This window comes from Lingula anatina, chromosome 2 (assembly GCF_051362555.1).
Source record: "Lingula anatina isolate TDL-2025a chromosome 2, LinAna3.0, whole genome shotgun sequence".
NCBI lineage: Eukaryota > Metazoa > Brachiopoda > Lingulata > Lingulida > Lingulidae > Lingula > Lingula anatina.
In genome coordinates this window covers 18,954,586-18,981,456 of record NC_141768.1, presented here as the reverse complement: position 1 = coordinate 18,981,456, position 26,871 = coordinate 18,954,586, and the positions used below count along the sequence as shown (strand labels likewise).

The window sequence follows — 26,871 nt, the reverse complement described above, 5'->3', positions numbered from 1 at the left end:
CATTATTTCTCTATGATTTCATCTAATCAGACGATAAACTGCTTTTTCTGCGGAAAAGCGGAAGTCTATATCAAAACAATAACATGTGAGCAAAGCGACTTTTGGGTAGTGCCATTCCCATTTGCTCGAAATGTCATTTTCCAGTACGAAATTATTTCAAAACATCTCAACCAGAAACGAAACTGTATGTATGTGATACATCAACAAGAAAAGGGATAAACGGTTCTCTTTTAAGTTTAATTTAAAATGCAGTTGGTCGAATCGTGACTTACGCTTACAGCACTCGTACTGGGGTACTGAGTACCAGTTGCAGCGCAGCAAACTTGAAAGGTGTGAAAGAGGCGGAAGATGGGATGAAAGAAAATCAAAGTTACTTTTGTGGATTCACCAAAGGAAGGTAAGTGTATCTGGTATGCTGAAGATATGCAAAAGAAGGTTAAATGTATATGACGTTTTTAACAAAGAAGGCTTGGACTGTTGTTCGTGTCATCCTTGCACATGACGTTATGACGTCAAACGTATAAGGGGCGTGCATTGCGCTTCCAAAGCAACGATGTAAACATTGAAATATCAGTGATTTGGAAAATACATCGTCTAGATGACTGACAACAATACTTAAGTGCCATCCCGGGTAAAACAAAAACAAAAATGAGCAAGAGAGAAACTTCATCTGACATATTGTCAGGTGGTCTGTCAAGAAACCCAAGTTGTTCTACCTTTCCTGCCGTTAGCCATGTGTCAGTATCAACAGCTGTAACTGCAGGCCAAATAGCAAAGTCCTGGAAGCTTAGAGCTAATGGGGGCAATGTGGTCAAAACACAGTCAATTTCCTCGACAAAAGGAAACAATGAAGGGGAAGAGCTAGAAGGACAAATTGCACAAGAGAATCTTATGAAGTTGCAGAGGATTTTTGAGGAGGCTGATGAAGATGGTGGAGGTGGCTTGGACATCGATGAGTTTAGACAAGCACTACAACAAACCACTGGCGCAGGTTTGGGAGATCATGAACTGGAAATTGTTTTCATGAAAGTTGACACTAATTGTGATGGTACCGTAGACTGGGATGAATATCTGTCATACATGTTAATGGAATATCGTGAAAAGGACAACATGAATGCCTTGCTTGCAGAAAAACCATTTTCAGGTCAAATAAAGGAGCTACAGACCTCACAAGCCTCTTATTGTGATGTGATTAGTAGGGTTGATTTTTACCCACAGCTAAGTAACAAATATGGTTATGATGTAGATGCAATTGATTATTCACATGGCAGGTATGTTAGTGTCAGCCAAGAGGGAGTAGTAAACTTCTGGACATCAGATATGAAACATCAGAAATCTTGTATCTTGGAGACCACACCTAAAGGGTCAACATCCAAATGGGTCACTGATATGGTCTGTATGGCTAATGTCAACTTGGTTGCAGTGTCCACCATTGAGGAAGACATTTCTTTCTATGATCTTGTCTCAGGTAAAACTGAAAAGCATTTCAAGATAACCTGCCTAGAACACACAGTCTTGTGCATGCACTATTGGTTTGATACCAGCAATTTAAACAATGCTGTGCTTTTGTGGGGGAACAACAATGGAGATGTTTGTATAATGGAATTCAGCAACCTCATAACTAAGGGAATATTTGGCAAAGGAAACATGAAACAGAGACACTGTGTAGAATTTCTATACATGTCCTTTTTAAAGGGTCGCATTCCAGGAGTGAAGACATATCAGCTATCTAACCTTCATGCAAACTGGGTCCTGCAAGCCAAGTACATCCCAGCTTTAGAGTTTTTCATTTCATGCTGTCAGGACGCAGACACAGCCATGTACATGGGGGATTTCAGGGGGTCAAAGATAACATCCTACTTCAGAGTAAGAAAGGGAATCCTATGTTTTGATTACTGTAAGACACTCAACATCATAGTCACAGGTGGTCTGGATCACATGGTGAGAGTGTGGAATCCATATGTGACCAGCAAATCCATCATGGTACTCAAAGGTCACTCCAAGGCTGTTACACATGTGATCATTCATGACGAGAAGGAGCAGGTGATTAGCATAGCCAAGGGCAAAACTATCCGTGTATATGACCTCAAGGACCAGAGCTGCAAGCAGGTCATCCCTAGTCGGAATGTTCCTATGGGACTACATGACATCTCCTCAGTGTACTTCAACTCTAAGACACAGTCTCTTGTGCTGGCTACTACACACCTGGCCATCTTTGAAAGGAAGGAAGATGAAGACAACTACCATGAAATTACATCTCATGATGAGCCAGTTTGTGCTGCTCTCTACAACAAATTATTCCACCAAGTTGTCAGTGCATGCAATGCCTCAGTTGTAAGTGTCTGGGATATCAACGATGGCACCAAGGTGATCCAGTTTATCAATGCCCACAAGGTCGTATGCGATGGAGTGGAGACAGGGGTGGAAATAACAGCTATGACCTTTGACCCTACCTTGCGTCGTCTCATCACAGGTGCTAGAGATGGCACAGTTTCAATTTGGAACTTTAACAATGGTGCCTGTCTACGAACTCTTGAAACTTTCAGCAATGTAGAGATTAGTGGAATAGTTTGTCCTAGACAGCGGATAGTGATCACAGGTTGGAACCGTCGAGTAATCACATACCTTGATGATCGAGAAGACGAATCTTTCAAACAATGGCCAGTTAAGCATGCTGATGATATACTGTCAGTAGCTTACTATGACCCAAGCACCATAGCCACAAGTTCCTATGATGGAGACATCATCATTTGGTCTCTGGAAACAGGCCACATGTACTGTCGCCTCAACGTAAATGATGGGGTGCTTCCTCGTTCACGCAGAATAAAGCTAAAACGTACCAAGGAACTTACTGGTGATAAAAGCATGGTCAACATGAAGGACTGGATGACTTTTAACACAAGGCAGAAATCGACCATGTGTATGTATAAAGAACATCAAAGGGGAGCTAGTGGAAAGAGCGGAAGCCAAGTCAATAAAGATTTCACCCCCAGGAAGAGAATCTGCAATAAATGCGATGGAGAAATCATGATGTGGGAAAGGAAAGGAGCTTCAGAGTGCGATAAAGTAGAGAAGCTGTGCATGTGTGAGAGGAAAGAGGCTCTCATTGACAGTGATGACTCTTCGAGTGATGATGATATCAATGAGGGAGAGATTAAGGTGACAGTTCCTTCTTCCAAGGAAATACCTGTTATCAAGGTTACCACAGCAGATAGCTCAGACTCCGTATATCTTGCTCCTGCTACAAAATTGTCACCAAGAGTGGCCTCTGTTGCTGAAAAGCAGCCAACCTGTCAACGGGTAGCCTCTCCCCAAAGGCAGAAAGTCAGACGCCCATCAGTTGGTCAAGAGAAGTATGATGAATATCGCAAAAAACACGAGTCTTCTGTGGACAAACTACTGTTCCTTCAGAATCGAGAACATAATCAAGAGACAGCAACTCTTATAGCTTGTGGTGCTGAGGGCTGGGTTAGAGCGTGGTCAATTCATCACCAGGGGGGATTACTGGGTCAGTTTAATGCTGCTCACAAACCAGATGAGGCAGTGCTAGCAATGGCAACAGATAGTCAAAATGAATATCTCATCACAGGGGACACAGCAGGATACATCAAAGTGTGGGATATCACAGAGTACTGTGTTAAGAGAACAAAATGGATGGAGTCAGAAGAGTGCAGACTTGCTACAGAGAAGAGGCGAGCAAAATTTCCCTATCTCAAAGAGAGCAAGGTACCAGCAAATTTCAGGTTGCCCGAAAAACAGACAAAACCCCAGGGAGTTGTTCACCTGGCACCACCCCTCACAAGCAATCCAGAGCAAACCCTGAAGATGCCACCTCTACTGAATTCATTTAGAGGTCACTTGAAAGCAATAACCAGTATCGATTTTGTCGAAGGCAAAGATCTTCTAGTAACAGCTAGCTCTGACTGCACAGTGAGACTTTGGACACTCTGTGGCCGGTTTGTTGGCACATTTGGTCAAAAGAATCCATGGGACCTAAAGGCTTCTATAACAGTCAAAGATCTGCCAAGAAATTTGCCCAAAGATGTGAGGAGAGTGGCTTCAGCATCCACTCTGAAAGTGTTGAATGCAGGTTCCAGGCCACGTTGGACCTTGGCCAGGAACATCATCTTCTTCTGGTTCTCAAAGTCCATGAGACAACACATCCTTATGAAAAACGCAAAGGCCCGTCCAATGGAAATTCAGTCTGATACATCTGTAGTAGAAGGTGTTGGCACCAGCAAAATACTTGGGAAGTCTTATAAACCCAAGCAACGCCATCATGCTCCTCACAATGTGAAAATTTCTCAAACTTCAAATCAGGTGAATAATATGTTGTTGCCATGCTGTGTTGTGTTTAAAAAAATAACAATTATTAATATTTTTGTTGGTTGCATTTTTCATCTATCAATAACTTTAAGAGTACATGAAAACAAATAAATAGGTTTTAAATAGCTGGTTAATAAAATATCCATTAATTGAATTGGGCAGGAGTGAAGTAATTTAATAAATGTTTTTTAATACAGTTTTATTCTAGATCTGTCATTTGAAAGACTATTGAAAAAATTGATTTTTTCAGGTGAGGGTTTACCATTCAATCCCGTTTACAGATCTTGAGCCAGTCAAAGAATTTGAAGTCCCACCAATTGTTCAAGAAATCAGAGAACGCAACAAGAGCATGATGTCCAACGAAAAGTCTTTTAGACCTCGAGCAAAGCGTTTGTTACAAGTTCATAGAATGCATAAACTTCTGAAGGGAAAACCCAGAACCTCTCCAATTCCAAATGAAGAGAATACAAGTGTTGGTCCAAAGCCACCAAACACAAATAATGAAAGGAATAACAAGTCCAGTGCTGAGAAACAAAAAAGTTACAGGCTTCCCAAGATAAATAGTGCAATACCAGAATAATGTGCTTTGCCTATGAATTGATGGATAAATAAACATTTCAAATTAAAATCAAAGAGCGCAGCTTGCAACATTAATTTTTAAATAATAATAAATCAAATGGACCAAAGATTCTTGTTTTGCTAATGCAAAATACTGGAGAACTTTTTTCAAGTGGTCAAATTTGACCAAAAAACAAAAAAGAGGACCTAAAAATCTACTTTAGAAATTCAGTCATTAATACGAATACATTTATTGTTGTTTGACTTTCAAAGATGTACAAAATGGTCACAACTTATACAGCAACTGTAAAAGTAACCAATACCACATCAGCATATTACAGAGATGTGTAAAAAGATTTCTATTTCCTAAAAGCATTATTTTTTTCAAATTTTTCTTGTAAACATTTAAATCCTACTTCACCATTTTGCACCACATGTATACAATGAATTCCACAGAAAATCAACTACATTTTTATGTACAGACACAGATGTGTCTGTACATATTGCCATCACCTGCGTCTGTCGTCGCCGATGCCGATGGCGATGGCGATGCCGATGCCGATGCCGATGCCGTGCACTTTCCTTGTAAACACGATAAGTGGAGGGCCGTTTTACTTTTTGGCTTTATATTTACAGAGCTGATGAATATTCATAAAATGCAGGTCAAGTTCGAAAATCAGCATGATGGGGTCATTTTTAAGGGAGTTATGCTATTTTTTCACTTTTTTCAGCATATATGCAACACTGTAAACACAATATAAGAAAAACAGATTTGCCAATTGTCATTAAACTCACAGGAGTGGTCAATCTTACTAAAACACAGGTTGAGTTCGAAAATCAGCATAATCCGGGCATTATTTTAGAAGTTATGCTGTTTTTTCACATTTCCTCAAATTCAACTCTTAGGCATATTAACAGTCTCATTATTGAACTAATAAGATACGTAAAAGTCTTTGTTTGACATTTCCTGCATCTTTACAATATTTTCAGTTGATTTTTTTAAAATTATGGTAAACCTGTTATTGTGTTTTGTGTAATAAAGTGTCAAAAATGGCAATAAACTCATATCATTGCAGTTTGTCAGATTCAATCATCCACTATGTTCAGAATCTCAGAATGGAGGAAACTGGACATTTAACACTGTTCTATTGATATTTTCCCCATCTCATCTATTTTCTTAGTTGATTATATAAAAATTGCAGTACACTGTTTATTTTGCTTTATGTTGAAAAAGTGTTAAAAATGGAAATAAACCCATGTCAGAACAGTGCTGTCTTGTTTTATTATACTGTGGGTGAAGAGGTTAACAGAAAAGCCAGAACTCTCTTAGGAAGATTCTATAAGCTCTCATCAAGAGGTTTCCCACTATCCCCAGTTCATTTGACTAGTGAGATGCAGTGACCTAGAAATGTGCAACTAGAGACTGTTGCTAAGGGTAGAGAGGTTAACAGAAAAGCCAGAACTCCCTTAGGAAGATTCTAAGCTCTCATCAGGAGGTTTCCCACAATCCCCAGTTCATTTGACTAATGAGATGCAGTGACCTAGAAATGTGCAACTAGAGACATTGTGAAGGAGGCCATAGGTTTACAGAAGAAGCTTGGTAAGTTGTTAATTTTAGTTTAATGTTAGTTTTTAAGAGGAGTTATTTATACTGCTAATGGAAACAATTAAGGAGCAAAAATAAAGCTAATTAATAAATCCTAATTAACAGTTGAAAAGATCATACATACATAACATCAGACACTGAAGATGTTTATGTCAAATCTGTATCCTAAAGCTCTATAGTATTTGAAACTGTGCATAACTTTTAGAGATGTGCATCAACACTATTCACGACTAAAGAAAGTTAAGAATAGCTATGTGAAAAATCTCATTAAATGGCAATGGTGTCTTGCTTGCCTGAATTGATGCCACATTTCTTTACTGGGGAAAATTTGCCTTTCATTGATTCACAGGATAATGCATTTGTTTTATGGTGTTTAACAGCATGTGTACTTTGCTCCAAAAGGGGGTCAAGGTTTATCCTGTGTTACAGTACTAGTAAGTACTAATATTACTGGTGATATTTTAATATACTTGTAGAAACCATAGTTTCTTCTCAACATTGTGGCTGATAAAAAGTGAAGGAGTATATATATGTTTGTGATGGGTCCGTAGCAATAGTCCGAAGGTTCAATAGTCTGAATTGTTCATTGGTCCGAATGTTCACTAAAGAACCTTCGGATTAATGAGTTCTTGATTAAAAAATCGGCAAAAATGTTACCACTTTTCGGACCAATGAACCTTCGGACTATCGAGATGCCTCCTTTGTGATATAAAGAGAATCAATGCTAGATTGAATAATTGTAAGTTGAATTTGTATAATATTATATTTCTTTCAGCTCACAGTTGAAGTTAGAAGCAATTCAGTTGAAGCTTCACAGAATAATAAGTGTGGCAAGTATTGTTTGTTTTAAATCATTAGCATTTAAGTCTCACGATCATCAAAATACCAGAAATGTGCATTTGATGTAGATAGCTAAGTACTAGAATTCAAGTATATAGAAAAGGTAATACTTAAACATCTAGGCAGCTACTAAATTGCAGGCAGTATGTGGGTTGGTTATTGAAACAATATCAATATCTTTATATCTTTACCAGCTATTTTTTATTATTGACTCTATTAATCATATTCTGTTCATTTAAAGGGATAATAACTCTTCGTATGATATCTATATTTCACAATAAAAACATTGTAAATAACTCATAGAAATATAATATATTTTGTTTAACCACAAAAACTGCAGTTATAGCTATTTTTTCTGATATCTGAGCTTGTCTTTAGACCACGTGACCTCTATTGATGGCTATACTCTGTTAAAATCTCTTAAGAGATTTTAACAAAAAACCAAACTTTTTAGAAAAAAACCAGGGACTAATTTTGAATGTAAAAATGGATTCATTAACCATTGGTAAGTATGGGAAAATTGTTGTTTACTCCAGGAAAATTCATTTTTTGGCCGAAACGAAGAGTTATTATCCCTTTAACCTCTGTAAAATCTACTGAACATATTATATATGGATTTTAGACTGTAAAAAAATATTATTATTATTATTATTATATTTTTTTTGAGTAACCATAGTTTCTTCTCAACAATGTGGAGTTGATCAAAAGTAAAGGAATATGTTTATGATATAAAGAGCATCAATGCTAGATTTAAATAATAGTCAATTGAGTTTATATCATATTCTATTTCTTCCAGTTCCCAGTTGAAGTTACTCAGTCAGTCAGTTACCCACTCAGTCAATTGCACCTTATCAGGATAATTAGTGTGGCAATAGAATGTAAGTATTGTTTTAGATACTTGCCATTTAGTCTCAAGATCATCTATGTACCAGCAGTGTGCACTTTATATAGATAGCTACTAGCAGACAAGAACATGCTAAGGCAATACTTTTGGATAGGTAGATACCTAATTGTTGGCAATATGTGGGTTGGATATTGAAGCAACAGAATAGAGGGATTGCTGACAAGCAGATCCATCCACTAAATAATTTTTACCCCACTTTAAAAGCCATGCCATTTATTCTTTAACAGTCTTCTTGCCCCCACATACGCCACAACTGCAGGGGCCTTTTAATTAAACCTGGACACATGGTTAAATCCTTTTAAGAGCACACGTGGAGGATGTGAGACCTTTGGGATTCAGCGCTATCACTTTTATAGTGGGGTCAGCCCTATTTAGTTGGCAGATCTGCTATTTGGCAGATCATCTTGTTTTGAATGGGACCTACAGAATATATTAATTTACATTGCACCATATATTTGAATATTGTTTATATCTCAACTGTTTATTTTTTATTTTTGACTCTTTTGATCATATTCTGTTCATTTTACCTCTGTAAAATCTACTAAACATTTAATATATGGATTTTAGACTGTAAATAAATATTATTATTTTTATTATTATTTTTATTATTATTATTATTATTATATGCTATATATTTTTTGAGTAACCATAGTTTCTTCTCAACAATGCAGAGCTTATCAAAAGTAAAGGAATATGTTTGTGATATTAAAAACATCAATGCTAGATTAAATAATAGTTAGTTGAGTTTATATCATATTCTATTTTTTCCAGTTCCCAGTTGAAGTTACTCAGTCAGTTAGTTACCCACTTAGTCAATTGCACCTTGTCAGTATAATTAGTGTGGCAATAGAATGTAAGTATTGTTTTTGATACTTGTCATTTAAGTCTCAAGATCATCTAAGTACCAGCAGTGTGCACTTATAGATACATACAAAGTCAATTTTTTGTCACAAAAAACAACCAAGTGCCAGCATATAGTTTCAAGTAGTATAACTAAGAGAATTACCAAAAGGCATTGTTTAATTTTACCCGAAAATGATGTTTGAACAGATTTTCTGCTGGCATTCTAAGCTGTATGTCAATGGGGCAGGAAAGTCGGTCATGGAAGTAGGTTAAATTTACAACCCTTAATTTAAAGAAAGGAGCAGTCTAAAGGTATTTTATGGCTGATGGAGTGATCTATTCAGTTTATCCCTTGGCATGTCAAATTTATTTGAGTCATATAAGAATCTAGCAGAAGTGGTTTACATGTGTTACTGGGAATCCACGCTCCGCCGATGCTCGGTTCGTATGTACCTTTAATATTGATAGCTACTAGCAGGCAAGTACATACTGAGGCAATACTTTTGGATAGGTAGACACTTAATTGTTGGCAATATGTGGGTTGGTTATTGAAGCAACAGAATAGAGGGACCACTGACAAACAGATCCGTCCAATAAATAATTTTTACCCCACTTCAAAAGCCTTGCCATTTATTAGTACCACCAGCTGACGGTACTCATGGTTTTAGTCCCGACTCGTCTCGTCCGGCTCCGTTGGCTCCGCCGGCTCCATGAGCTCCACCGGCTCCTTGTACTGGCGCCGGATACAAGTCACCATTACTGCTTCTCCTCCTAGACCACAAGGACCCCTGTCCCCATCTCTTGGATTTAAGTCACATATAACCTCAACTTGAACCCCCAGGTTTTTTTGTCTCAGTCGGTGCATTGACCTGGGCATGACGCTCGTTGAAATGCACCCTTTCAAAATTTTTGAAAATTCAATGCCAATTATCTACTCTACGGAAGGAATTATGGGAAAATTTTCTACAGATGGCTTTCCAAAAGTCATATGTTTAGATTTCAAATATGCCCTTGGATTTGACCTTTGACCTTTATTTCAAGGTCAAACGGGCCAAAATTTTCAAAAAACCAACATTTTTTTACGAAAAATAAGTTTTTTGCGCTGTTATTCAGACACTACACAGACTTAACCAATAATATTATTGAAAAGTGTTACCCTTTGGGTCATCTTTCATCTCCGTGAATTTGGGGTCAATCAGTGCATTTTCACAGGAGTAGGGGCCACAAGATACCGAAACTGAAAACTGTCTCTAATTTGGGAATTTTTAATGCTAGAGACCCATTCTTTTTTGCATTTGTAGAGCGTGTAAAGCCCTACATTGAGAGTGGTCTCCGTTTTTTTTGTATTTCATACAGTTTTCGTGTTATGCTGTATTAAAAAGTACATTGTATTGGCACATTATTGTAACTCAGAATTGTAACATTTAGTCCCTTATATCTCCAAAACTGGCAGAGATAGGTCAATAGTTATTAGTACCACCAGCGTGTACGCTGGCAGTACTCATGGTTTTAGTCCCGACCTATCTTGTCCAGCTCCGTTGGCTCCGCAGGCTCCGCGTACTGGCGTCGGATACAAGTCACCGTTACCACTTCTCCTCCTAGACAGCAGGGACCCATGTCCCCACCTCTTGGATTTAGGTATATAACTTCAACTTGAACCCCCAGGTTTTTATTGTCTCAGTCGGTGCATTGACCTGGGCGTGACGCTTGTTGAAATGCACCCTTGTCAAAATTTTTGAAAATTCAATGCCAATTATCTACCCTACGGAAGGAATTATGGGAAAATTTTCCACATACGGCTTTGTGAAAGTCATATGTGTAGATTTCAAATATGCCCTTGCATTTGACCTTTGACCTTTATTTCAAGGTCAAACAGGCCAAAATTTTCAAAAAAGGGGTTTTTTTTACGAAAATAAAAATATTTTTGCTGTTTTTCAGACACTACACAGACTTAACCAATAATATTATTGGAAAGTGTTACCCTTTGGGTCATCTTTCATCTCCGTGAATTTGGGGTCAATCAGTGCATTTTCACAGGAGAAGCAGCCCTAAGATACCGAAACTGAAAACTGTCTCAAATTCGGGAACTGTAAATGCTAGAGACCCGCTTTTTTGCTTTTTGTAGAGCATGTAAAGCCCAACATTTGAGGTGGTCTCTGTTTTTTTGTATTTCATATGGTTTTCGTGTTATGCTGTATTAAAAAGTACATTGTGGTGGCACATTATTGTAACTCAGAATGGTAACATTTAGTCCCTTATATCTCCAAAACTGGCAGAGATAGGTCAATAGTTATTATTTAAGTTGAATAGGAAGTCATTTACTGGCAATCTGAATGTGACCTTGAAATCACCTTTGACCTACTTTTCACCATGAACTGAACTTTGCAAATTTTTGTTCCCTTTTATCTCCAAAACTGGCAGAGATAGGTCCATAGTTACTATTGAACTTGAATAGGAAGTCATATACTGGCAATGTAAGTGTGACCTTGAAATTGACTTTTGACCTACTTTTCATCATGAATTGAACTTTGCAACATTTGGTTTCCTTTTATCTCCAAAACTGGCAGAGAAAGGTCCATAGTTACTATTGAACTTGAATAGGAAGTCATATACTGGCAATTTACTGTGACCTTAAAATTGACCTTTGACCAACCTTTTATGATGAACTGAATTTTGATTGTACCATTTTTGGTTATATATATATATTTTTTTGCATATTTTAAGAATTCTTGTTGATTGCATTTTATAGAGCTTATCAAGCACAAGACTGGTGGTGGTGTCTCTTTTTTTGGGGGGGGCGGGGTCCATATGAATGCGCTTGCTCCAGCTGGTGGTACTATATCGGGAGGCGGTATCGCCTCTCTGACCCTCTAGTTCTTTAACGGTCTTCTTGCCCCTACACACGCCACAACTGCATGGGCCTTATAATTTAACCCGGACACATGGTTAAATGCTTTTTAGGGCACATGTGGAGGATGTGAGACCTTCCGGATTCAGCGCTATCAATTTTAAAGTGGGGTCAGCCCTATTTAGTTGGCAGATCTGCTAGTTGGCGGATCATCTTGTTTTGAATGGGACCTACAGAATATATTAATTTACATTGCACCATATATTTCAATATTGTTTATATCTCAACTGTTTATTTTTTATTTTTGACTCTTTTGATCATATTCTGTTCATTTTACCTCTGTAAAATCTACTAAACATTTTATATATGGATTTTAGACTGTAAATAAATATTATTATTATTATTATTATTATTATTATTATTATTATATGCTATATATTTTTTGAGTAACCATAGTTTCTTTTCAACAATGTGGAGCTTATCAAAAGTAAAGGAATATGTTTCAGATATTAAGAGCATCAGTGCTAGATTAAATAATAGTCAGTTGAGTTTATATAACATTCTTTTTCTTCCAGTTCCCAGTTGAAGTTACTCAGTCAGTCAATTACCCACTCAGTCAATTGCACCTTATCAGGATAATTAGCGTGGCAATAGAATGTAAGTATTGTTTTAGATACTTGTCATTTAAGTCTCAAGATCATCTAAGTACCAGCAGTGTGCACTTAATATTGATTTCTACTAGCAGGCAAGTACATACCAAGGCAATATTTTTAGATAGGTAGATACTTAATTGTTAGCAATATGTGGGTTTGTTATTTTGAAACATCAAGCCTTTATGGCAATTTTTATTACTTAAATATAATACTGTTGTATACTTTCCTGAAATCTGAAATGTCAGTATCCACTGATTGGTTTCTGCAAATATGAGAAAAGGCTCAAAAAAGTTTGCACCATTTTTGTTCATGACTGATTGTTCACATTTGAAGGTTGCTTTTGAATACATAATAGTGCCTTAATTAGTTCATTTGTCTAAAATGTGCAATTTACAGGTGTTTGGTGCAGAAATGGGGACCAGATTAGTGTTGGGCTGAATTAACTTGTCACCCAGAGCATCAATGAGCATGTTGAACACTGTTGTGCTAAGAGTATCACCTAGATCCCTAAAGAGGGAATGAGTTACTAGTAGCAGCCCTTTTATAAATAAAAATATCCTTTTAATTTAGTGCGCATTTACTTTATAGTATGATTGTTAAAGGTAACCATCAATACCACACTTGAGCATCTTATAGACGAGACCAGTTATTTTTCCCTCTCCATATTAAAAGGTACTGTTTGGTTAATAAATAGATTAAGCTTCCAAGCAGAGACTCCCCAGCATTTATCCAAGTCAGCTAAAGATAACTTATTATGAATATTCCCTTTGAACATTAATTACAATGTTTACGGTCATCATTAGGAGATCAACAATTTGAATATTTCTTAATGGATGGATCAATTAAATGTTTATTTAATAACCCATACAAGTAGCTTTTTTGGTTACTGGTCTTCACCTTTTATAACTTCTGTGCAGCAATCTTAGAATTTTTTTTTCAACTGCTGTCACTTTATCCTTGTTTTACTTTTCACATGTCTCAATGTGCAAATTGTGACTGTGATATTTTTATCTTTTGACTAAAGTAATAAGTACTTACATTTATCAAATGTACCAAGTTCCCTTATCCTTGTTTTGTTCTTTAATATACCTGTTTGGGAGGCCAATAGCAATTATGTTGTATAAGGGTTGATTGATAAGTAGTTAGCCTCATATAGAAGGGGTACACATTTTACAAGTATTTTTCTTTATTTTTCAACATACTCTCTTTGAGTATCTATACACTTTTGCCAGTGAGTTTTGAGAGACTCTATGCCACTTTTATAGAAGCCCTTCTCTTAGACGTTCAGAAACCCCTCCACTTCACGTATGATGTCATCATCTGACACAAAGTGAGTACCTGAAATGGCCTTTTTCAATTTGGAAAATAGATAATAGTCAGAGGAAGCAAGATCAGGATGTTGGTGTATGTTCTATCAGTTCAAAGCCACACTCGTTGATTGCAGCCATGGCAATGACAGACTTGTGAGCAGGGGCGTTTTGCAAAAGTCACTTGCCTTGCTTATTTGAGAGTGCTACCTCGTCGACATAAACTAATCAAATGACACCAAACTTTGGCTACACACCTTTAAATAGTCAGGGAATAGAAGGGTTGAAAAGGGATATCCCTGCTTAACCCTTTCCACACGAGGTTCACTACTTATCAATCAACACTTGTAATTTAGTTACCTTGTAAAAAATCCATCCAGGTATTTACAGATATTCTGTATATAATGAAGTGTTATGTATCATTGCACTTCTTTTTAAGTAGCTGTGGCTGACAACTTGATAATAACAAATCAATTCATATTTAAAAAGAGTAGCTTAGAGCAGGTCTGAACATGTTCCAAAAGTCCTATTTTCTTCTGAAGTCTTTTCTTTTTCCATTTAACCTTAATAACGAAACAAACCTTAATAGTTTTTTTTAGCATACCTGATGCCCTTAATTTACATTTCTGAGCTTTGGCATCGTAAGACAAATAATACTACCAGACTCAATATAAACCCGCTCGATGCTGGAAGTAGAAACTGGGCTATTATTATTATTATTATTATTATTATTATTATTATTATGTGTAGTTGTGTAATCTGTAATGACAGTAATATGATGGGCACAACAAATATTATGCTTTGCAAGGAATCCAATATTATATTATTCTGACTCATTTAAAATGGAATAAAACATTGTATGTAAGGCACCGTTCTAATTAAAAATCCAAATTCCAAAATTCCAAAAATCCATTGGCGATATCTAGTATTCATGGTTTGTGTCCTGAGTACCCCGTGTTATAATTAACTAGCATTTTGTAAAACAACACAAAAAGGCATATGTGAATACATTCGTCTGTCTGCTTTCTCTGCTGTATATAAATGGGACTGATAAATATTAGTAGGTTAGATAAGTAGTGCAAATTAACCATCAATTTTATGAGATAGTTTAAGGCTATTTTATTGTTGATGATTAATTTGTTTTGTCCATTGGCATGTCAAGTTCATTTCTGTTATACAAGTAACTAGTAGAGGTGGATTACATGTATTACTGGGGATGCGCACTCCATCGGCATGTACCTTTAATTACAGAATCAACACATCAGTAAATAATGTTTTTGTTTGATAATGTTTTATTTTCGGTGCACTTGTTAGTCTTGGTAGTTTGTTAAGGGCCTCTTAAGCAGTTGCACTCGAAAGAAACTGTTTACAACTTTCTTAGTTTCTATTATGGTTTGCCAATAAATATGTATTTTTTCATATTTCTAGATGCCTAGGTTGAAAAAACAAAGCATGGTCCAAAGAAGGGCAAATCAGAAGAAGATGATCAAGAAAAGTCGCAAGAGGGTGACTAAGAATGCCACGACTACTATTGTGCCTGCTTCGGCAGGCACGCCCACCTCGGTGGGCTCTGTGAAAAACTGTGAAATTACTGATATTACTGATAGAAGCAGTGAAATTACTGATATTACTGATAGAAGCAGTGAAATTACTGATATTACTGATAGAAGCAGTGAAATTACTGATAGACACAGTGAAAATACTGAAAAAAACAGTGAAATTACTGAAAACACTGAAAAAAGTGAAAATAATGCAGTTACTGAAAACACTGAATTTCCTGAACACACTGACATTCCCATTGCTTCAGATGTTACTGTTCATGCAGCTTATACAGATGCTTCAGATAAGACAGATGCTACAGTTGACACAGCCTATCCTGTCAGTTTGAGTGCCACTGATGCCCCTGGTCATTCAAGTAAGTCTATAATATATTCAGACCATTTTTCACCATCAGATAAGTCTGTAAAATCTAACATGCCAGTCAACCCAAAGCTATCAACGGTACCCCACAAATTAAAGATAAAATCAGTAGTTTTTCCTGAAATTCAAAAAAATGAACCCAATATGGTAACATTAAAAACATCCTTAAAACCTGTGGAAAAAAGTGTTCAATATTCAAAAGTGGGTTCAATGAAGAAGGTACCATTAACAAAACACACTGGTAATACCATTACCTCTGATTCTATTTCATCCATTTTTGATAAAACAAATTTGCACAAACCCCATTTAAAAAGACTACATGATGAAATGAAGAGGCAGTTAAAATGGACAGAAGACAAACAACAAAGCAAAATTGACGCAGTGAATAAAACTCTTTTGGATACCTCACTTACGGGAACCAGTAGCACTGACAGAAATATTTTGAAAAGAGAGAAAAATAAAATCAGGATGCAACTTCTTAGATCTGATCCACAGTACAGGAAAGCTGAACAAAATGCTCAGAGATTAAAACGTTCTCAGGTCGATGAGAAGAGGAAAATTTTTAAGTACAATCAGTTGAAAAGGTCTGATCCACAGTTCAGAAATCGCGAACAAGAATCTCAAAGACTAAAACGTTCTCAGGTCGATGAGAAGAGCAAAATTTTAAAGTACAATCAGTTGAAAAGGTCTGATCCACAGTTCAGAAAGCGCGAACAAGAATCTCAGAGACTAAAACGCTCTCAGGTCGATGAGAAGAGCAAAATTTTAAAGTACAATCAGTTGAAAAGGTCTGATCCACAGTTCAGAAAGCGCGAACAAGAATCTCAGAGACTAAAACGCTCTCAGGTCGATGAGAAGAGCAAAATTTTAAAGCACAATCAGTTGAAAAGGTCTGATCCACAGTTCAGAAAGCGCGAACAAGAATCTCGGAGACTAAAACGTTCTCAGGTCGATGAGAAGAGCAAAATTTTAAAGTACAATCAGTTGAAAAGGTCTGATCCACAGTTCAGAAAACGCGAACAAGAATCTCGGAGACTAAAACGCTCTCAGGTTGGTGAGAAGAGCAAAATTTTAAAGTACAATCAGTTGAAAAGGTCTGATCCACAGTTCAGAAAGCGTGAACAAGAATCTCAAAGACTAAAACGTTCTCAGGTCGATGAGAAGAGCAAAATTTTAAAGTACAATCAGTTGAAAAGGTCTGATCCACAGTTAAGGAAAAAGGAACAAGAATCTCAGAGACTAAAACGCTCTCAGTCTGATATGAAGACCAAAATTCTGAAACACAAGCACTTGAAAAGGTCTGATCCTTATTACAAAGTAACTGAGAGAAGTAAAAAAAGGTTAAAAAGATCTGATCCCGAATTTAGAAAACATGAAAGAAAATCTGATTCATTTGCTAAACGTAATAAGAGACAGAAAATCAATACTAATCTTCAACAGTTAATACAACAATTCCACAAAAAAGTTGCTGAAGGCTGTATTTACACATGTTGTATATGTCAACAACTATGGTACAGGCATACTGTGATAAATTCAGAGTCTATCATGAATTTAGAAAATAATGCAGTTAAACATTGCAAAGAAACTGGTGATTTATTTGACAGTAATTGGATATGTTTAACATGCTCTTCTCATTTGAAAAAGAACAAAATTCCTCCATGCGCTATGGTGAATGGTCTGTCGTTTCCAGAAAAACCCAGCTTCTTGGATTTAAAACCTTTAGAGTGGAGATTAACTAGCCCAAGGTTAGTTTTCATGAAGCTTCAACAAGCTCCTCGTGGAAAACAATACAAATTAGAAGGAAATGTTGTAAATATACCAGCAGATGTTACATCCACTGTAACAAAGTTACCAAGAACTGAGGCAGATAGTTCTACAATTAAAGTTCAGCTCAAGAGAAATGTGAAATTTAAAAATTATGCATATGCTCAGAATGTAAGACCTAACAAAGTACTTGAAGCTGCAGCTTGGTTAACTGCAAATGGAAAATTATATCAAGAAAAGGGAATAACTGTAGACACAACATGGAAATTAGAAGAAAATCCCTGCAGCTCTGACACATTTGAACAAACCAAAAAAGAGCATACAACTATTTATAACTTGAGTGAGGAACAAATACAAAACTTACTGAAAGAATATGTTTGTGTTGAATGCCCTGCTAATTCTAAAAACATTCAATTTTCTGAAGAAGGGCATCTTATGGATCAGGATGGTGATTTTGCAGATGAATTCTATGTCATTTTAGACAAGCCTTATAAATATGATCCATCTGCTGATGTTGACAAATTTGTGGCTACTATTCAGAGTGAAAGAAAAAGTACTGGTTCTTCAAAACAACCACACATTTTTGGTGTACCTGCATTCAAATCACAAGAGAGAGGCAGATCAAGATATCGCAAGAAGATAAATACAATCAGATCTTCTAGTAGAGAAGGAATTGAAAAACTCATTGCTTATAAGCGCCACCATATTCTAAGAAAATATAAGCATTTGAAACTGAGTTATTATGGTTTGTTTAAAAGAAAAAAACAAGGAAGAACATGGTACTCGAGATACTTCAGAACTGTAAAGAAAATTCGACACAGAGTAAGAAATGTTTCACACTTGCAAAAGGAGTTATCATACTTACAGCAAAGACATATATTACCTACATATTGTGAATCTGAAAATGAGGTACAACACCTACGGACTGACAATACTTCATTTCATTTTATGCCTGTAGATGCCTTCTGGCAAGAGAAAATAACCGAGAAACTAAACTTACCATTAAAGCGTCCACACAATTGGCCTGAAACTGGTAGTGATATTCTCTTGACAAATCCTAGGCAGTTGAAGAAAGTTATTGGAGATGGTAATTGTTTTTTTCGAAGTTTGTCTTTTACCATCACTGGTTCTGACATGTTGTATGATAATAATCACATTATACTTAGAAACAAAATCGTCAGTCATATGAAGCAGCTTGAGTATGCTTTTGCAAGTAGTATGTTAGGTGATAATGACAGTAGCTCAGCAAATTATATTAGAAGAACAGGCATGGATAGTGTAAATGTTTGGGGTACTGAAACAGAAATACTTGCTGCAGCACATCTGCTACAAACGGACATCTATGTCTACTGCAAGCCTGGTGACTCTTGGAAATGGTTAAAGTATTCAGCTAACTTTCTTGACCAGAACAATCATTCACACGAGACAGCTATTTACCTACAAAATACAAACTCTGATCACTATGATATCGTGCAGAGTGTATGCGACTCATCATTGTCTGCTGATAGCATATACAAGAACTTGCTGCAAACAAAGCAGGTAACACGAGCTAAATCAGATAAAGGTAAATACTTACAGGCAAATGATACTACAGATTGGGACGAAATTGATGAGGAAGAAATGAAACCTGGTATAAGAGATACAATGTTAACAGGTAGAGACTTCTTAGAAGACACAGAGAGAGAGAAAATTTACTCTTTTGCACCTGGTCAAGAAGGTCATCCACTCAGCATATTCAGAGATGAACACTGTGAGGAACTGGCTTTTCCTGAAATATTTCTTGGCAATGCAAGGCCTGCAAATCAAAACAGACTTGTCCCTGTACACTACAGTGACATTTGCAAGTCGGAATTAAGACGCAATGACAGAAGAGCAGCAATGTGTGTTGACAACATATTTTTTAAAGCAAAAAAACTGCAGATGAAAAGATTGATTGGGTCAGCTTCTCTTGCTGTAAGAAAACATAAAACTAGTGGAAAAAAACTCACTGCAGGAGATTTGAAACAGTCTGGAGCCATTGAGAAACTTTTACATTTTGATGAAGGTTATACATTCCTAAAAGGAGTACGTGGTTCCCCCCCATATTTTGAGAAAGCAAAAAAAGATTTATTTGCAATGATACGTCAGCTAGGAGCAGCAACTTTTTTCTGCAGTTTTTCTTCTGCTGAAACAAAATGGAATCATTTACTTGGAACTCTTGGTCAATTAGTAGATAATAGACATTACTCAGAATCAGAGTTAGAACAACTAAGCTGGGATGAAAAATGTCGCTTGATTCAGAGTGATCCCATTACTTGTGCACGGCATTTTGATTATCAAGTCCAGTGTTTGATACATCACTTTTTGTGCCACAAAGTAGCACCATTAGGTAAAATACAAGATTTTTTTTACCGTGTAGAATTTCAACACAGAGGTAGTCCACATATTCACATGCTGCTTTGGATAGAAAATGCACCTATTTATGGTGTCAATTCTCATGAAGACATCATACAATTTGTTGATAGCACAATTTGCTGTAGCAAACCAAATGAAGATGATCCAATAAAAGAACTTGTATCTTATCAGACACACAAACATACAAGGACATGTATAAAGAATTTGAAAAAATCTTGCAGATTCCATTTTCCTCAGCCTCCGATGAAAAAAAGTATAATTCTGAAACCCCTTGAAGATACTTCACAGAAGAAAGAATATGCACAAGTTTGGACAAAGATTCATAATATTATAAATGACAAAGATTTTACATGTGTTAGTCTAACATTTGAAGAATTTTTAAATAAAGTACATGTCTCAGAAGAAGATTACATTTTGGCAGTGAGATCTACAATCAAAACTGATACTTTGTTCTTAAAAAGACTGCCCTGTGAAATTTGGATAAACAATTATTCCAGCTCATGTTTACAAGCATGGAGAGCAAATATGGATATTCAGTTTGTTTTAGACATCTATGCTTGTGCAACATATATTGTAAATTACATTTCTAAAGGACAAAGAGGCATGTCAGATTTACTTTATCAAGCTTGCAAAGAAGCTAGAGAAGGTAACAGTGACATAAAACAGCAAGTCCGTCACATTGGAAACAAATTTCTTAATAATGTTGAAATTTCTGCTCAAGAAGCTTCCTACATCACTTTACAGTTACCCATGAGAAGAGCTTCTCGATCATTTGTATTCATTAACACTACACCCCCTGAAGACAGAGTACGATTACTTAAGCCACTGGAAGAAATAAAAGAATTAGAAGATGAATCTGACAATATTGAGTCCAGCAATCTTTTGAAACGTTATAGCAGGCGCTTACCTTCCTTGGACAATGTGTCCCTTGCAGATTTTGCTGCATATTATGACAACAATTTGAACATTATTGGCGGAAGCAAGAAAAGATCTTCTAGATTATTAGATACAGATGGTATGCCATTGGAAAAGCATGACCTTGAAAATTTTGAGGATGATATTCATGATATTCCATGTGAAACAGACATTATTAAACGAAAAAAAGCAAAAATTATTCGCAGTGTTTGGTTCAGTGAGAGTTTATATCCTGAAAAGCATTACCGTGAGCTATTGATGTTGTATATTCCATGGAGAAATGAAGAATCTGACATTTTGCAAAATTTTGAAAGTTACGAACAGAGATGTCAACATTTAGAAAATGAGATTTGGGAACAACAGAGAATGTATTCTCCAGCTAAAGATGAATTGCACAGAGCAATGGAAGATCTAAATAACATGGATAGTGAAGATGAAGATATGTGGGCCACTGTTGCACCAAATACGGAGTGTCAAAATGAAGTTGATCAGTGTGAACCTAGTGATGTGGTACAATCTTCTGTTGGTCTGTCCTATGACTTAGCAGAAGATTTGGGTATACATGTATCTGCCAAAAGTTGCACTGAAGAAGAAATTGTTAATAAAGAAATACCTGATATCAGTTACTATAAAATGATTAGAAACATGAACAGACAACAGTTAGAGTTTTTCCATCATGTTTTACATTTAATCAAATCCAATTCTGATCCATTTCACATATTCCTGTCTGGAGGTGCTGGTGTGGGGAAATCATTTGTCACTCGTGCTCTGTATCAAGGTATTTTAAAGTACTTGTCAAGTTTACCTGGTGAAGACTTCCGGACAATTAGAGTTGCTTTGGTTGCTCCTACAGGAAAAGCTGCTTATAATATTGGTGGCCACACAATTCACAGTTTACTGAAAATTCCTGCAAATCAGAGTCTCAAATATAAAAGACTCAGTGCTGATGTGTTAAACAGTTTCAGATACAAACTTGGATCACTTAAAGTTCTCTTTATTGATGAAGTTTCAATGGTTGGAAGTAAAATGTTAAGTTTCATCAATGAACGGTTAAAAGAACTAAAAAACAATGACAGATTGTTTGGAGGTGTTAGCATTGTGGCTATAGGTGACCTATTTCAACTGAAGCCTGTGTTTGATAACTGGATATTTGAAAATCCAAACAATGACTATTATCCATTAGCTACTAATTTGTGGCAGAAACATTTTCACATGTATGAACTGACCGAGATCATGCGTCAAAAAGACAGTAAAGAGTTTGCAGAAATTTTAAATAGGCTTAGAGAAGGACATCACACAGACAAAGACATAAAAGTTCTAAGTGAACGTCAACTTGATCAATCAAAAACTAGCCAACAACCATTACTTCATGTTTTCCAAACAAATTCTCTGGTAGAAAATTTCAATCATGCCAGTTATCAAAATGCGAAAGGAGAAAAATTTCAAATTGCAGCCACTGACACTATCACTGGGCCTGTACCAAAACATTTAGAAAACAACATCAGAAAGCAAATTCCATTGGATCATAAAAAAACCATGAATTTACGAAGGATTCTGCATATTGCAGTTGGGGAAAGAACTGAAGTTGTCCTAAATGTTGACACAGAAGATGGCATTACTAATGGTGCACCAAATGTTGTGAAACTGGTAGATTTAGACAGACAATTAATATGGGTACAATTTGATGCAGAGGACATTGGCAAAAATGTCAGAAGAATGAACAAACCACTATATAATAGCAAAATTTCAAAAACATGGACACCTATCTTTCCTGTTAAAAGACAATTTCACCTGGGAAAAACAGGACAGTATCAAGTCGTAAGAAAACAATTCCCACTGCAGTTGTCTGCTGCAAAAACTATACACAGATGTCAAGGTGACACATTGAAAGAATTAGTTGTAGATCTCAGCGGCAGAAAAAATGAGCACATGCATTATGTTGCACTTAGTCGTGTAGAAAAATTAGAAGGGTTGCATATTTTGGAATTAAATGCCAGTAAAATATGCATTTCTGATAAAGTTAAACAAGAAATGAAACGTTTAAGGCAAGAAGCACAGCTTGTTAAATCAATATCATTTCTATATGAACAACCAGATGACCACTTCAAAATAATCCATTGGAATTGCTGTTCTCTTCACAAATACATTGATGATATCAGAAAGAATCTTGATGTAGCGAAAGCAGATGTATGTGCTTTCACAGAGACCAGATTTGCAATTAAAGACCTAAATACAAAATACCAGCTAAAAGATAAATATCTTCACAGAAATGATAGTACTCTTCATAGACAGCATGGTACTGCTATCTACAGTCACCATAGATATGCAGAGAATTTTCCAAAAAACTGCAATTTTTCTGGAATTGAGATTACTGTCACACGGTTAGATCAGTTTCCTGACTTTGTTGTCATCACAATTTACCGACCTCCTCATGGTAAAATGCAGGTTCTTCTTGAGGCTTTGAGAAATATTCTTGACACTATTGATAAGACAGATAAATGTGTTATTATAGGTGACTTTAATGTCAACTGGCTCCATGAAAACAATGCAAATGCTCTCAGAAAAATGATGTGCCAAGACCTTATGTTTAGACAACATGTCACAACTCCAACTACCAATTATGACTCGGCCTTAGATCTCGTCTTCACAAACTTTAATCATACAGATCTTAAACTTATAGTTTTGCCCACTTATTTTGGTGATCACTTTCCAGTCTGTTTGTCTTTTCCCAAAAATTGTCTTTAAATTTATATTACAGATTATAAGACAGATTGCTCCCAAATCTCATTTAACCTCTGTACTTCCAACCACATATACAGCTAAACACATGTGCAGAAGTTTCAGAGAATGACACTTCAAAAAAGAAAGAAAAAACATTAACAAAACCTTACGAATTTACCCCTTCTTTAAAAAAAGATTATTTACTTTTACCTATACATGTGGAAAAATAATGTCACACCCATTTCTTCAACTTCATAATACTTGAAATTGACAAATGATATTTGTTTACCGAGTTATTTATTTATTTCAATTCTAAGTTACACGTTTACTCATACATTTTCACACATTATTGTGCTCTTCTTTACTTTTATAAAATTTTACATATTATATTGTTAAATATATATTTATATATCATATTTTACATAAATGACGAAAGCAAGAACATAATCATCACATTAAAGACAGTTATAGTTCAAGAAGAAATACCATCTTTCCCTTTTAACTTAAAACATGGCATAATAAAATAGGAGATAGACTTGGCTGGTGTCCTTTGCCCCATACCTACCAAACCATATTCTTGTTTCACTATCAATTTAAGAAGTATATTTGTTTGGTAAAGAAACGGGTTGCTTTTTAAAATCAGCATGATCAGTTAACATTTACAGCAGTCATTATTTTTATATCATTTTTTTCACACATTGACATTTTCAGTGGCTTATATATCCCTTAAAACTGGATCACTTGCTACTTTGCCACCTTTGCTGTCTAGTCAATTTCAGTGTGCCAAACACATTTAAAAAAAAAACTAACCAAATTGAGCAGTGACAAATCTTCATGTGATTAATATGTCATGTTACATATATTTCTTAATTTCAGAAAGGAAAATACCACCTACTTGGAGAAGATTAATGTTCAGTTGTAACTTCTTTCCATGGGGTTTATGGAAACAAAACTGGGCTCAAGCATAGGATTTCTCTTCTTACTCATAGTATGAAGAAAGAACAATAAATGTTATAATATAATTGACACTGTTGGAGATGTGTTATTTGTGAAGTTCAAATGTTCATTCTTCACACTCAAGAACACTCGGTATACTTGAACAAAAAAAAAATGTCATGTACAGTTTTGTACCTCTGATAGAGAAGACAATTTAGAGTAAATTATTCAAGTTTATTCATTTTGACTATTCAAATGTTAGTAGCAAAAAAAATTTAGAAAAAGAATTTTTAAGAAATCTGTATGGCTATTGAATGAGTTGAATTGTATTTTATGGAGCATAGCAAAACAGAGTTTCTCCTATCGTTTCTTATTTTGTGAATACAGTTAGTTTTATAAAATTGAAGGTAAAAAAGATATGTAAAAAATATTTGTCTTAGAAATGAACAAAATGTTATTTTCCATGGCTAATATGTACCCCTGGTTTTGTTGCAAACATGCAGTTCTGGTCTAGCACATTCCATACTGGTCATGTGCTCTGTATTCTAAGAGTCATTTATTCATTATGTTCAAGCTGTACATTTTTATACTTTATTGTTTTATTGCTGAATACCCCATGGCATAAATAACTAGCAGCACAAATTAATTACAGCTTTGGAAATGACTAGCTCACGCTGCTAATTAACTGCGCTACAGAGTAAACAGGGCGCAGACCGTGAACACTAGATACCACCAATGGATTTTTAAATTTTGCATGTGAATGCAGCCTAATAGTAATATATTAACTTGTTATAGTGTCATCTTTCTTTATTTTGGTATCTTAGAAAATAAATGCACTAAAATGACCTCACCAATTAGTTATGTGAGTATTTATCTACAGCTAAATTGCCATCTTGCTTACCCTTATTCATTTTAAACAGATATATGACTACTATAAAGCTTTCAATTTTCAATTAGCAAAATGCCCAGGGTCTGTAATGCAGTTAGTACGACAGCCGAGTCTAAATAAAAAGACAAAAATTAATTATGGTTAACTTGTTAATGTGTATTGTGAAATATATGTTCAAAAATTGAAATAAACTCATACCATTGCAGTTTGTCAGATTCAATCATTCACTACATATGTTCAGAATCTCAGAATGGAAGAAATTGGAATGATGTGAAATTTTCTTCAGTCAACAGCTAATATTGAGATAGGTTTTACCTCCATATTAGCTGTTGACTGAAGAAAAATTCACATCATTCTTATAACTTAACACAGCTGATGAAATTCTTCTGGGAAGAAATTGGACATTTAACACTGCTCTATTGATATTTTTCCTATCTCATCAACTTTTTAGTTGATTATATAAAAATGGTAGTAAACTGTGAATTTTGATATATGTTAAAAATTGTTAAAAATGGGAAAAAAACATTTCAGAACAGTGCTGTCTTGTTTCACTTTTCAGCATATATGCAACACTGTAAACACATTTCAAGGAAAACCGATAAGCTTTTTGTCATGAAACTCACAGGAGTAATCGATCTTACTATAACGCAGGTCAAGTTCGAAAATCGGCATGATCGGGCCACTATTTTAGTAGTTATGCGGTTTTTTTTCACTTTTCAGCATATATGCAACACTGTAAACACAATATAAGAAAAACAGATAGGCCAATTGTCATTAAACTCACAGGAGTGGTCATTCCTGCTAAAACGCAGGTTGAGTTGAGCATAATCGGGCCATTATCTTAAAGAAATGCAGTTTTTTCACATTTCCTCAGATTCAATTCTTAGGCATGTAAACAGTTTCATTATTGAATTAATAAGATACGTAAAAGTGTTTGTTTGGCATTTCCTGCAATTTTACAACATTATTAGTTGATTATGTAAAAATGATGGTAAACTTGTTATTGTGTATTGTGTAATAAAGTTTCAAAAATGGAAATAAACTCATATCATTGCAGTTTGTCAGATTCAATCATTCACTATGTTCAGAATCTCAGAATGGAAGAGATTGGACATTTAACACTGCTCTGTTGATATTTTTCCCATCTCATCAATTTTCTTAGTTGATCATATAAAAATGGCAGAAAACTGTTAATTTTGTTTTATGTTAAAAATTGTTAAAAATGAAAAAAAAAAAAACATTTCAGAACAGTGCTGTCTCGTTTACATTTTGGCATTTTCAAGTTGTGACTGTGAAGTTCCATGGGCCTGAAGACCTTTGCTAGTCACATTTTCTGAATATCCATAATACTAATATTTTATTATTAAAGTTGATGGTCATTATGCTGTTAAACATTATGTAATATTGCATCAAAATTTGAAAAAAAAAAACTATTTTGGGCACTGCT

At 35.5% G+C, this 26,871-nt stretch overlaps 2 protein-coding genes across 4 annotated transcripts; both read left to right on the top strand.

Annotated features, from left to right (window-relative positions):
* Positions 1-68: 68 nt before the first annotated feature.
* Positions 69-15,800, top strand: LOC106171883 (WD repeat-containing protein on Y chromosome-like). Of its 3 annotated transcripts, XM_087007217.1 has the most exons (7): positions 463-4,320; positions 4,577-6,484; positions 7,266-7,320; positions 8,127-8,208; positions 9,006-9,087; positions 12,501-12,582; positions 15,314-15,800. In XM_087007217.1, exons 1-2 carry the CDS (start codon positions 649-651, stop codon positions 4,904-4,906), a joined length of 4,002 nt encoding a protein of 1,333 aa, XP_086863343.1. In that variant the 5' UTR covers positions 463-648; the 3' UTR covers positions 4,907-6,484; positions 7,266-7,320; positions 8,127-8,208; positions 9,006-9,087; positions 12,501-12,582; positions 15,314-15,800. The 3 variants fall into 3 exon arrangements, 2 of the variants coding, with proteins under 2 accessions (XP_086863343.1, XP_086863344.1); XM_087007218.1 differs by lacking the exon at positions 9,006-9,087; XR_015333285.1 differs by lacking the exons at positions 463-4,320; positions 7,266-7,320; positions 8,127-8,208; ... (1 more) ...; positions 12,501-12,582; positions 15,314-15,800 and adding an exon at positions 69-397 and having other exon boundaries at positions 4,577-4,746.
* Positions 15,801-15,812: 12 nt separating this feature from the next.
* On the top strand, positions 15,813-24,469 carry LOC147763453 (uncharacterized). The gene has a single exon (XM_087007207.1). The coding sequence runs from the start codon at positions 15,860-15,862 to the stop codon at positions 23,621-23,623; it is 7,764 nt and encodes a 2,587-aa protein (XP_086863333.1). The 5' UTR covers positions 15,813-15,859; the 3' UTR covers positions 23,624-24,469.
* The last annotated feature ends 2,402 nt before the right edge of the window (positions 24,470-26,871 follow it).

Coding starts and splice junctions, on each gene's coding strand:
- LOC106171883 (XM_087007218.1), top strand. CDS start 649: ATGAGCAAGAGAGAAACTTCATCTGACATATTGTCAGGTGGTCTGTCA. Junction 4,321..4,576: donor TTTCTCAAACTTCAAATCAG/GTGAATAATATG, acceptor TGATTTTTTCAG/GTGAGGGTTTACCATTCAAT.
- LOC147763453 (XM_087007207.1), top strand. CDS start 15,860: ATGCCAGTCAACCCAAAGCTATCAACGGTACCCCACAAATTAAAGATA.